General features: G+C 29.9%; 1 protein-coding gene across 1 annotated transcript in view; it reads left to right on the forward strand.

Moving 5' to 3' along the window:
- LOC111618362 (nucleolar protein 6-like) overlaps positions 1–14,021 on the forward strand; it is a 34,028-nt gene that overhangs the window by 16,702 nt on the left and 3,305 nt on the right. The window contains exons 9-22 of the mRNA XM_023359873.1: positions 2,153–2,298; positions 3,089–3,204; positions 3,276–3,450; positions 3,527–3,649; positions 3,831–3,979; positions 5,995–6,232; positions 6,310–6,430; positions 6,493–6,647; positions 6,719–6,882; positions 9,781–9,933; positions 10,011–10,108; positions 11,711–11,922; positions 12,619–12,816; positions 12,884–12,985. Coding sequence (XP_023215641.1) covers positions 2,153–2,298; positions 3,089–3,204; positions 3,276–3,450; positions 3,527–3,649; positions 3,831–3,979; positions 5,995–6,232; positions 6,310–6,430; positions 6,493–6,647; positions 6,719–6,882; positions 9,781–9,933; positions 10,011–10,108; positions 11,711–11,922; positions 12,619–12,816; positions 12,884–12,985 — 2,150 coding nt within the window. The remainder of the gene's footprint in view (positions 1–2,152; positions 2,299–3,088; positions 3,205–3,275; positions 3,451–3,526; positions 3,650–3,830; positions 3,980–5,994; positions 6,233–6,309; positions 6,431–6,492; positions 6,648–6,718; positions 6,883–9,780; positions 9,934–10,010; positions 10,109–11,710; positions 11,923–12,618; positions 12,817–12,883; positions 12,986–14,021) is intronic.

Here is a 14,021-nt window from a genome sequence, read left to right on the forward strand (position 1 = left end):
CATTTTACCGAATTATAGGAGTTTTTTTTACCATGTTTATACAGATACTGTCGCAATTTTTTCACCGTCATATAGGAATCCGAATTATAGGAACCCGTGTTATGGGGGGGTCGACTGTATTTAAATTTTTATTAAAATCTTGTGTACTCTTTAAATAATGATTCAAATATATTTATGTCAATGTTGCTACATTTATCAGAGTTACATCCCTTATTCTATTGCTTTGTACTTTGCATCTGAATAAAAAATTTTTCATTAACTTCCATACGTATAACTTTCTATAACTCGAACTGGCCAATTTTCTTCAGATTTGAGATTTAGAGGTGTTATAGTGATTAAATTTAGATAGAAATAGTTAAATAAATAAAACTCACGCCAAAATTGTATAGCTTCTTGATAACAAGCACTGAGTTCAGCGTTAAAACGTTTATACCAGCGTTTAAACAACAAAATGCATCAAGAATCACACAATTCGTACGATCGCTCCTCAATGCATGCACTGCTAGTCAAGTGGATTTGAGATCTTTCGAACGCCTGCAAAAGCTTGTTGCACGTTACCAACAGAATTACCGAATGTTATAATTTAAAAATTGACAAGAAAAAAAAATTTCTGTTTTCTACTTGGAACACTCTGCACGTTCTATTTTTTTCAAATTTATTATTTTTCACCTGAGAACAATGATATAATACTCGTCAAAAGTACTTGCGATATAAGAAAATTCATGTTAACGCTGAACTCGGTGCTTGTTATCAAGTGATTAAATTTAGATTTATTCATTCTATGATGCATTGACAGTTAATTATAATTTTTTTTTTTTTTCATTTAAACTTTTACGGAAACTAATAATTCTATACACTTTGTGGATTTATAGGTTGCAAATTAATATTAAACTTGATAATTGTTGCTAGGCTGTTTAAATTAGAACATGGTGTTCTGAAATAAGCTAGAATACTATATTGTTCCTATTAGAAGTCTACTCCCTACCATTTTCTATTTATTTTGTTAAAATTGACTTGGTAGAGGCTTTTATTGTTGTATCATATTTTTGCCATTGAGAAATTGGTATTTTAATGAAATTTGAGGGTTATTTTTTTAAATAATGGTAACTGCCTTTTCCCTAACTGCTTCTACAATTTTTTGCATTGGCTTAAATGTATTGTAGAGCTATTTATAGCCAAAACAATGAGGATTGATGATGTAATTTTTTCATAAAAAGGAAAGAATTATAATCCAAGTTATAATCCAATGTTTTTCTATGGAGAGTTATTGTACATTATTTTTCTTAGCTTTTAAGTGAGTAATGGTGTTAATAAAAGCCCATTGCAGAAAATATTTAAGACTATTAGGCTTCTAATAGGGACAATACAATATTCTATAGCTATCCTATGGAAATGTAAATGATGTTATGAATTCATATCTCAAACATCTAAAGTAGTAAATATTTTTATAACACATCATATTTAAAAATTCTTAATTTTAAAATATTTTTATGGGTTTATAGATTGATTAGTTAATATGATGCATTAATATATTAAAGTAGGTTTGTATTTGCAATGGGTTGATTGATGAGCAAAAATGAGGGATAAGGAACAATTTCACATCCTATACTGATAGTGCCCAAACCTTTCAATTAACATACCAAATTGGGTAGAAATTGTAAGTAGCCCAGCCACAAATATTTTGTATATTCCATATATACTAAAAATATGCCAGTTTCTATCATTTATAAGTGTTATGTCAAGTATATTGGTGGGCTGAATTTTGCCCAGAGGTCTTAGTTTGAACACCACTATCCTATACTATCCTTGACGAACTATTGGGATCTGGATTGAATTTGTGTTAGATTTCTTGTGGCATTAGGTTAACATCATACTATGTGGCCATCTGACTGCCATCTCTACAGATATAAAACATGATAAAAGTTAACACATTATAACCATACTATCTTTTTACTTTATTCATTATTTTTTCATTTTATGTTCATGAAGGAATGTTGCTTTCTTCCAAATATATGTATACTTTCTATTCACAAGAGATTTTTGAAGCTTTAATAAATTTATGATAATTTCTTAATTGAAGTAATTTTCAATTTAATTTTATTTAATAAAATTGTAAATTACTACTATTTAAATTTTTTAAATTTATTTTTAGCTGACAATAGTTTGTTGGAAAAAGGAATTTCTTTAAAGAAAAATACAGATTTAAACTTTTTCTCTGAAGTGTATCAAGTAACATTCTTAGATTTCTCAGGAAATTTAAATTTTTGTTCTTGGATGACAAAGGAAATATTGAAAAGAGTAAGAAATTTTATTTAGATGTAAAAACAAAAATCAAAATTATGTATTCACCAAATACTTATAAAACTAGATTAATTGATCAACACCAAAAACTGTGTTTTAACACCAGCAGGAGTTTGATTTTAATGCAGATTTTAATGCAGATGTTTTTGACCTATCACTAGGTCAAAAACATTTGTTCAGGTCTTAAACATTTTTTTCTATTTTGGAATGATGGTGAAATTCAAATCTGTTTTCCATGTTCTTAATATAAATATTTATAAATTAAAATTGATATTAAATATGACGGTTCAAATAGTACCCAAGAAAATAGACTACATTACAGTAAAACCTGTGTGAACTGGATTGCATGACACCAAATATTTTTTCCAGTTTGGCAGGTTTCCGTTTTGAACAGTTTTTTTTAACACAGAAAATCACTCCATTCTGAAGAATTCTTCTTGTCTTGACAGGTTTCTGTTTTATTCTGGTTCTGTTTTGGACATGTTTCACATGTAATTAAGAAAACATATGTTATGCATAAAATCTACATAAATTTATTTAATATGAATTTAAATGTGTAAATATTTATATTAAGAACAAGGAACACAAATTTGAATTTTGCCATCGTTCCAAAATTTTTAAATGTAACTGTCTCCTTCATATTCCAAAATTGAACAAAAGTTTAAGATTTGAAACACCTATCACTAAATTGAAAATATTTGTGTGCATTAAAATCAAACTCCTACCAGTGTTAAAATAAGGATTTTGGTGCATAGAAAATTTTGTGTAATGAAATTTCTTGATATAGGTTCAACATGAAGCCAAGTTAAGTTTGTCAGCATTAGATAGTTGTATGTCTGATAGTTTTGACACACTCTTCATGAAGCCTATAGATTTTTATCAAAAATTTGATCACATCTTACAGTAAGTATATAAAATTATATGTTTTTAAATACATGTTCAATTTAACAAATATTTTGTTGTTTTTTTTTTAGCATTAAAACATATGATTTGAATAAGACAATAAATCATCTTCAATTACAAAATGAAATTCTTGATTATGGAGGAAATTTTATTGCTGCTGTTATTCCACATTTTGAAGGATTAATAAATAGAAGTTGCAAAAATAGAATTGTTTTATTGGATAAAATTTTATGGAATCCTAAAGAGGTAAAGACTTTCAAATATTTCAAATATAATATTAATTTTAAAAATATAATAACTGGATGATTCATTTTTGATTTAGTGGAAAATTACAGTTTCACCTCCCAGCCCTAACGATGTTAATGTTGTGACTTTTGGAATATTGTTAAATCCTGAAAATTATAATAAAACTGTGGAAAGAGGTCCTTGTGCAGATCTTCCTGAGGTATATTGACTTCAATTTTATAAATTTGATTTGATTAAACATTTCTCTGATTTTGATTTTTAAATTAAGTTTGTATTTTTTTAAAACAAATTAAAAATTATGAAATTTTAATTAATATTGAGTACTTTTACAGTATGTTCATTTTTTGGAATCATAATTTTATTCTTTTTTCATAATGTAGTCTAAAGAATTTAGAGACTTTTGGGGAGAAAAGTCTGAATTGCGACGATTTCAAGATGGTGTAATATGTGAAGCTGTGGTCTGGCCAGGAAAATCTTTTTCTGAAAGACAAAGAATTTTATATCACATTATTGCTCACACATTAAAAATGTATGTTTTATATTTATTTTAATATCCATTTTTTAATTAATATTCTATGATGTAAATTTCCTGAACTGAAAATATTAAATTGCAAATTGAAAACATTGTCAGTTATTGCAGATTCCATAAACAATGCTGATGTTTTACATATTCTGAAAAATCATCATCCAGTTTTATGTAGAATAAGTGGTTTTCATGCAAATTTTATGATTTTTAGGTAAAGTAAAACCGTTTTATAGAGCTTATAACGTATGTGAGAATTGCATTTAAAAAAGTGGTTTGAGTGATGCAGTTTAATAGTATAAACCAAAACCTGAATCATACTGTCAGATTATTAAGATTAAAATTTGACCTAAAGGTAGGTGGGCGATGCACTATCATATTGTATAAGCATTAATTATTATAAATCAATTTTTGATTTATTAAATAGTTAGAAAATTCTGGAAGAAAAAAACAATATGGAATAGAACTCACACCAACAACTCCAATGGCCAGATGGTTTAGGTGGTTATGGTGTCAGCCTATCATTCTGGGATCTGGGATTGAATTCAGGCAAGGAAGCCCAAAAGTTTTTCATGGGTTATTGGACCATTTTTCATCACCTGGCTGAACCTGCAATGCATCTGGAAAAATGTTCTCTTTAGTGTCCACAAGAAAGAGAAAATCAAAAAATACTTTGACATGTTATCCAGTTATGTTGCTGCACCTCTGGTCCAAGCTTAATTTTCAGATTTAATATATATGTATTTGAAATATATATGTAGTACGATCCAAAAGTTTGGGGACTTGGCTTAAAATTCCTTACCTTAAAAAGTTTATATTGCCGATGCACAACCATCTTCAAAGTAATCACCTTGGGCAAAGATACACTTTTGCCAGTGCTCATATAACTTCTGGAAGCCATTTTTTGAAACTTCCTGTAAGGCCTCCTGCAATGCTGCTCTCACCTCATCTGATGACACAAAACAGCGTCCCTGCAAATACTTTTTCATTGATGGAAACAAATAAAAATCACACAGGGATAAGTCCGGTGAATAGGCGGGGTGTGGAAGCACATTAATTTGAGATTTGGCGAGAAACTGCGTGACCGTTTGGGACAGATGTGCAGGTGCATTGTCATCTAGAAGGTACCAGTCTCCACTTTGCCAGATCTGCAGCCGTTTACAATGAATGAATTCCCTCAAACGACATAAAATGTCTAGATAATTGAGAGACCAACTCAACATTTTCCTTGTTCCGTGGAGTCGAAGGTCAGCCAGAGTGTTCATGATCTGTGATGTATTCTCGGCCTTCTTTAAAACGCCGATGTCATTTGTATACCTTTGATTTCACCATGGTAGAATCACCATACACCTTTCTTAGTAATTTTAAAGTCTCCATAGGTGTTTTACCTAAACGCTGACAAAATTTAATGTTGCAGCGCTGTTCTTGAAACTCCATTTTTATTACGCCGCAAAACAAATCTCTGAAAAAAACAACAGCACTCGCAGTTTAATCATGTGACATGGGCGAAATCAACCTGAACACATAGGGGTGGTTTGGTAGAATCTATTTCATACGCTGTAACTTTAAATATATGCTTTTGTTGTCATACATTACTGCAGTCTCCAAACTTTTGGATCGTACCACATATTATGTGAAATATTTGATTATTATGACAACAAAATATGACTTAAAGCATTGTTCTTAGTTTGCCAGAAGTATGGATATGACTAACTTCAGAAGATGAAGTTTATATTTTTTGAATTTTGATTGAGCTTATTATTTGAGTTGAAAAATTCTAGTGACAGTAGTATGTGGAATTGATCCTTTTTAAATTAAAATAAAATAGATAATCTTTTGAAAAATCATATCACTTTCTTAAATATCCTTTTAACAAAAATGTAAGGAATTATGCCAAAATTTTTGCAGTATTTAATGAAGAATTTAATCAGATCAGATTTGGAATGTTAAATTGATAGAATTACTGTAAAGTTTTTAATATCAAATATAAATATAAAAGCAATAATTACAATCTATTTTAGGCATGCATATTTAGATGAAACATCTATACATTATCTTAGCAACCAGTTAGATTCTGTACTCATGCATCGATGTGCACCTGTTTTTGAAGATTCTACTCCATACAGAACTGGAGAAGAAATTAATCTAGATTTACTTCTAAAATATAATGAATTAAGCAAAGAATTGAGAAAATTGAAAGATATTCCATTAACAGTATCATCAGTACAAGGAATGTCAGCTGCTCTCCGATATTGTGAGGTATCAAAATATCTTTTTTTAATAAATATTGACGTTGTTTTTTGAGTGTAAATAATTATTTTCATTATTTTTTCTAGATCTTTCCACCAATTCCACACCAACCTCACATCGATAATAGGATAGTGGGCTCTTTAGGAAACAGTCTAATATTGAAAGAAAATGCAGGAATGGCTCCTCAATGGGTTCAACCTATGGAAGGTAAAAATAAATAAAACTACCAATTTGAAATAAATAGAGTTTGAAATGACTTTATATTTTAGTATTGTTACATATGGAAACTAGTGGAAAATGGCCTGACGACATCGATGCTATTAAACATACAAAAGCAGCTTTTTATATAAAATTAGCTGAAATGTTAAAATCTCAGTTTATGTTAATATCTGTTCCTTTTACAGAATATGTGGATGTATTAAAGGTATTCAAAATTGTATATATGTAAATTAAATAATTGTCATGTGGTTATGTTATTACTATTGATATTTGTAGGATGGATATGTGTTCAGATTATCAATAGCTTGTCATAAGGAAATTAATTTATTGAAACAAACAATAAATGCTCAAGGAATGATTAAATATGAAAATAATGAGGAGTCACAAAAATTAGAAAAGAAAATTATTCATCTGCCAAAGCTTTCTAGTTATATTTATGGGTAAGTTTTAAAATATTTTCTGAAGAAATAGTTTGAAATCATTCATATTTCTTTAATCTAATTTATTTATACCAATAATAATAATATTTTTATGTAGTACATGAGAGAACAACACAATATTAGTACTTAAACACACACAAATATTTTTAAAGTCCATATATACCAGTATATTTTCGTTTTATTTTAAAAACTTTCATCACATACAATAATCAAATAATATAGTTAAATAAAAACTCAATCTAAAATCTGAAGTAAAATTAGCTTAATTCTAGTCCCAAAGTATAATTCAATTTTTAGATATTTAGCTATTAAACATACAATAAACTATATCTCAGTTTTATCTACACTGGTGGAAATTGAAAGTGATACACCCAGATGAAATTGTAGAAATTTGTGAAACTTGGTAAACATGTACAGGGACATACCCAGAAGAAATAAATACAAAATGAAATGAATTATACAAAGTTTTATTGTTGTTTGGCACATGTTTCAGTAAGTGGTATGCCCATCTTGAGCATGGAGACACTCTTGGATCCTTGCAGGCATTGAATCAATAAGTGCTTGAATGTCTTGTTGGGGTATATATCTCCATGCCTGCACAACTTGTGTAGTCAGTTGTTGTACAGTGCATGCTGGATGTATCCAGCTACCCATGCCATCCCAGACATGCTCTATAGGGGATGAATCTGGAGACTGGGCAGGCCAATCCATGATTGTGACACTTTGCAAGGCCTGTCTTGTAATGCCAGCAGCATGAGGACAGACATTATCTTGTTGGAAGATACTGTTTTGGATGGTGTTTGTGAAAGATATGACTACTGGATGGATCACCGTGTCCACTAGTGGGCAGTCATTGTGTTTTCAACAACCACCAACTTAGTCCTGCTGTCATAACTGATTACCCCCCAAACCATGACACCAGGAGTTGAACCTGAGTGGCATTCTGAAATCACAGCAGGGTGGGCTCTTTCTCCAGCATGCTGGCAGACATGTTGCCAACTATCACATTGGCCTAAACAGAATTGGGATTCATCACTAAATACAACTGTATGCCGTTCATGTGTTCAATTACGTCTAGCAGCACACCACATTAGCCATTGTTGGTGATGAAATCTGGTTAAGGGAAAACATTGCATGGGGGGTCCAAGATCTCAGCCCAGCATCAAGCAATCGGTTTACAATTGTCCATGGGGTGACTGGCAGTAATTACTGCTCTCGTCTGTGCTGCCATCGCCCATCTGTCAGCAACTGCCATCCACACAATATGGTGGTCTTCACGTCATGTCGACCTTCTGCGTGGACCTGTGCCAGGTCTGCAAGTACTGGACCCTTCCTTCATCCACCTTGTGACCACTCTTTGTACTAAGATCATCACATTGTACTAAGATCAGTCCTTTGAGTGATTTCTGATATGCCAATTATCTGACCTCTTTCAAAGTCAGACATTTGGGTGTACGGAGTTCTCACTCATCAATATGGCATAGCTGGTCACTAAGGGTGCGTTTACTTCTGAGTTAGCAGTGCTAATTCTGATAACCGGATGTGACGTCATTAGCACGTTTATTTGTGCTTGCTTGTCCAATTCGAAAGTGAACACATACGCTAACAAGAAATATGGCTGGAAACCGCCATATTTCTTGTTAGCGTATGTGTTCACTTTCAAATTGGACAAGCAAGCACGAATAAACGTGCTAATGACGTCACATCCGGTTATCAGAATTAGCACTGCTAACTCAGAAGTAAACGCACCCTAATAAACTGGAACAAAAAAAGTCATGTTCCATAACACAGTTCACAACTTATAAACTAAACACTATAGCAATTTTGCACAAATGTCTCCATAATTTCCATACCACTGTATGTACTCCATATAATTTTTGATCATTCAATACCCTTCAAAAAGAGATTCTTTTTCCCCAATTTGATATGTCTTCGACAATACTGGGTGGGTGTAACACTTTCAATTTCCACCAGTGTATTTTAAAATGTTACAAGCTTTAGAGTTCTATAAACATTAGAGATAAAATGCAATTACTTATCAAATTTTTTGTCTACAAATTATATTTTTAAAACTATTTCCTACACAGACTGTGTGTTTTAAAGTCAATTTGAAAACTGATGAAGCCTGTTTGTTGATATTAAATTGTAATTTCAAACTCATCCAACAGCTTTCATTTGTCTGCACTTACTGAGCACATCTTTTTATGAAACATTTTTATGCACTGCACATATTCATCTCTATTGCAATTTTTCCAGAAACCTTCAAAGTTTTGCCTTTAGTTTTCATTTTTGATGTTTGAACAATGGGAAGTGAGTGAACCAATACCTACAACAAAATTTGTTGTGGAGAATGCATGCTTTGAATTTTGCTCAACAGATGATTTTATACCCTGCAGCTGTCATTACAGTAAGCTTCAGCTACAATGCTACTGCTTCATTCACAAACCTGTATGAGTCTTGTGGATATTAACTAGCTCACTCTTCATTGTTCAAACACTGTATATAGAATGAAAAACAAGAGATATCACTCTTCCAACACTTTAAGCAGTTTTCTGTCATGCAAAATCTCATGACATTGCAAATATCTGGTGTTTGTATTGAAAACTTTTGATATATAGTTATGTTAAATGTAACCATATTATGTGTTCTACCCTTATTTTCATGTATCAAGAACACATGTCACCCTGTACTTATCCTGCAAAAGTTTCAATTGATTTCTCACTTTCTACACTTCCACAATTGCCACTAGTTGTTCATGTTATTTTATGATCACCTGTTATTTATACAAAACAAAAATTATGAGTACAAATGATGAACTTTGTATCTTATCTCTTACTAATCTTGCTTTTCAATTAAAATAAAACAGATTGATTTTCATATTGCTTATATAAATTTCAGCTTACAGCAACAGAATAATATTTATGGTTCTGCCTGTCGGCTGGCAAAACGTTGGATATGTTCTCAGTTGTTAAGTGATTTTATATCAGATCCCTGTGTGGAATTATTAATGGCTTATATATATCTATCACCATTTCCATTTTCTACACCAAAGTAAGTTATCTAAAAATTTTAAATGATTATATTTGCTTTTAAGCTATATTTTATTTATCATTTTACTATTATAACAGCTGTCCTCAAGTTGCTTTTTTACGTTTTCTTCATCTTCTTCATACATATGACTGGAAATCCTCAGCATTAATTGTAAATTTTAATCAAGAACTAAAGGGTGAGTTTAGATATAATTTTTGTCTTATTCTCAAAAAGTTTTTCAATGCAAACAATCTCTGAATATTTTTTAACTATTAAAGAGAATTTCATGACTTGTTATTTAGAAAGGAAAAAGAACTGTATACCAAATTTGATTCAGATTGTTAAATCATTTTACATAAATTTTTGTAATGTAATGTAATGTTTTGTAACCTAATAATGACCCATTAAATAAATCCAAAATGTTTGTTTAAATACAGTTATTCTCTGTTAAGGTGTCTAGTTCTGTTTCTTTTCTTATTTATAAAATATGGTTTATTTTATGCAGTACATAACTCCTTTATAACTCCTTGCATGTTTAAATACAGCATTTAATAATCATAACAGAAAATCTGTGTGTCAGTCTTTTACTTTTTGTTGGTCTTCTCAATATGGAACATTATATAGTTCAAACTATATTTCTTACAACTTCAGTTTGACACTGAACCTATGAGAAATGTGAGTTGTCATAATGAAGCTCTAATAACTGTTCTACAGAAACTGAATTAGATAATAAAAGCAGGGGATCTTGTGTGGTGTAATTTATCATGTTAAATCTGCTCTAATCAATTATCACAGGTAGAATGAAGATGAATTACAAAATAAACACCAATACTACTTTCCAGCAATTTATGTAGAAAAATGAATGTTTTCAGCTTATTTAAGAAGCTTGCTTCAGGTTTAGTAACCAAATTTGAATCTTCTGTATGATCTATGAAATTGTTATCATGATCAAATATTAAATTATGATGGAAAATAGATCACATGCATAATAACATGAAGATGGCTTTAGCTTATTACTTATAACTCAAATTAAACTCATAATGTTTTTAAATCTAAACCTAATGAAATAAGGAATTTAACTGAACCTCAAAATCTATATATTTTATTATTATTAATTATAAATACATCTTTGTGTAGCTATTTTTGAAATTTGCTGAATTTCACATTTTAAGACCTAACTAAATAAGTGCTATTTAAGATAAGTGCTTTCTGTTTATAATCTACTATGGAAATTTTTCTAGTAATCTATGAGGAAAATCTTCAAATTTGTTCTTTTTATTGCTAAGTAGAACAAAAATTATTTGAACAGACTTTAATACAAAATGATTTTGAGAATCTCTTGAACCTATTATAATTATCTTTAAATTCAAATGTTTCAGGAAACCTTTAACCAAAAAAGAGCTTTCAGTTGTTAAAACTGTTTTGCCATCCAGAATTGGATCCTCACAAATTTTCATAGATGATTAACTTTGGGTATATTGAGAACCCTCTTCCTCACTAACAAACCACTCCACACTATATGCTATCAAATCCATGATTGGCATGAGATTCTTAAATCTTAGGACTTACTAGTACTAAGAACAAAGATCAGAGCAAATAACATAACTAGAAATATAAATTTTTTCAATGTAAAAAGTTAAAAATGTAAAAATCTTTCATAGTTATAAACAGAGTATCATATATTAAAATAAACTTATTTAGTGCAAAATAATAACACTACATTTACAATATAAAGAGATTATTATTATATTAGCATATCTTTATAATTATGTTTACTATTATTTTTGAAATTTCATAGGAGAAGAATGTTCAGAAATTCAATCTAAGTTTACTCTTAATCGTTCCACTTTACCTGCAATGGTTATTGCTACACCATTTGACAAAGATGGAATTACTTGGACTAAACCATCTCCTAATGCAATTATCCTTCACCATTTAATAAAATTATCAAAGAATGCTTATAAAACGCTTCATGACCACTTTATTAACTGTGAACCATGTGACACTAAGGTATGGAGACTTCAGAAATTTTTTTTATATTGTTTGTAGCATTTAGTTTGGAATTTTTTTATATTTTATACATATTCTATCTAAAATTAATTCTCTTTAAGCATTTGAGCTAGTAAATATATTAATATTTGTTAAAGAATATTTAATTAACATTACAGTTTTTCATTAAGGATCTCTATGCATATAATAAATCTTTGATCAGCATATTACTAGTGTTCCAAATTTTTATAGATGTAGTAGTATTTCATAGTCTGAAGAATTCATATTTTCTATCAAGGACAGTAGTCAAAATATCAGTCCTATGCCATCCTAAAAAAAAAAGTTTATTTTTTTTCCTCTCACCTGATATAGAACTGGATTTTTTTTTGTTTTGTTTGGGATCCAGTTGCCTTAATTTTCAATTTCTAATAAAAAATGATACTTTAAATATGTTCACTGGGCTTCAATTTGAAAAAATTGTAGCCCAATGACTGATCAATGTTCTATTCAGAAATGGTTTATTTGACCCCAATTGTATAACTTTCAATAGATGGAAACAAACCTATTGTTAATAGCAAGTCAATCTGGCTATTAATATATTTTACTAACTGTAATCTCTAATTAACTGTATTATTTTTTAACTGTAATCTCTAATTAAAATGTTTTGTAAAAAGATATCATTAATATTTTGTTTAATACAAAAATTTCTTTTTTTAGCAAATATTTCGTCCTCCCATTGGTCTCTATGACATCATAATACATTTAAATCCTTATTATGTGCCAAAATATTATCAGGCCATCGACATCACTTCAAAATTCAATCCACCCATTTACAAAAAATATAAATATGTTAATAATGAAAAGATGCCGATAGTTAATTTTGATCCAGTTCTCTGCTACTTGAAAGAATTAAGGGTATTTTGTTGAATTTTTCCTTTCTCTCTTACATAAACTGCCATTAATCTCCTTTAATTTATTTAAGGCTTGCTTTGAAGAGATAGCACTTTTCTTTTATGATCATTGTGGTGGTGATGCAATATATGTATTATGGAAACCTAAAGCTTTTGAAGCACAGGATATCAAGGTATGTTATATGAAAACAATTATTTTTTTTATGGAAGTACTCTAAACTCTAACAATCAAAGCAGGGTTTGAACTATATACAACACAAGTAATGATTGTTGTTGGTTTGATTATTAGGGCGTTGTTTGTTTTATAACTATATTTTACATTCTCAATAGCTATCTAAAGAAAAAAAAATTCTTAAGTTTTTAGTGTTTTTGGATAGAATATACAGCATGCTTAATAAAGCCCTTATAAATTCATATAAATGGATTTAACTATATCATATTCATAACTATAGTTATATGTTTTAGTCACTTTACTATAACTATAGATGTACTACAAGACAAGACTGCTCACAGTGCCTCTAGCAGTAAAATTTAGAAGTTAGTCCTCCTATCTGGAAAACAATGCATGATACAGAAAAAAGACAATTACAAAGTTTGAGAACATGACACCCTTCATATATGAATAGAAAGCATGAAATGCTAATTTACTGGTACTGTAAGGTCTCGTTTTATGCGGTGGATACGTTCTACAGAAAAGTGCATATAAAAAATTCACATAAAAAAAGACTTTACTTGCCTTGAAAAAGTAGGGATATGTTCCGTAATTTTCTAAAATCGCATAAAACCAAAACAACGAGTTAAAATTAACTTAAAACCGCATAAAAAAAGTTTGCAGAAATTAAAAGAAATAGGCTGCTTATTACTGCAACTTGAAATCAGCAAAATTTAAACTCGCTACTTATTATAAAAATGAACAAAACATCGCTTAAATAAAATTTAATTTCAAAACAATTACCGTTTATACCTTTCAATGCAAAACTCAGAATGACGTAATAGCGACTTGTCGATGGTATCATGTACAAGGGGAATCCCTGAATTGCAAAAGCTCACTCTAAAAACAAATCACTGACATCTGGATGTGAAGAGTTAATTAAGACCCCTTTAGTTCCGCGCCCGAGTTAACTCGGGCAGGTTACATAGCGTTACATAAAACACTGTCCTTAAGGATTTTTGAAATTTTTTATTTTTTGAATTTTTGGAATGTTTTTT

This window comes from Centruroides sculpturatus, unplaced genomic scaffold (assembly GCF_000671375.1).
Source record: "Centruroides sculpturatus isolate CEXI.00-Female unplaced genomic scaffold, Cexi_2.0 scaffold189, whole genome shotgun sequence".
Lineage (NCBI taxonomy): Eukaryota > Metazoa > Arthropoda > Arachnida > Scorpiones > Buthidae > Centruroides > Centruroides sculpturatus.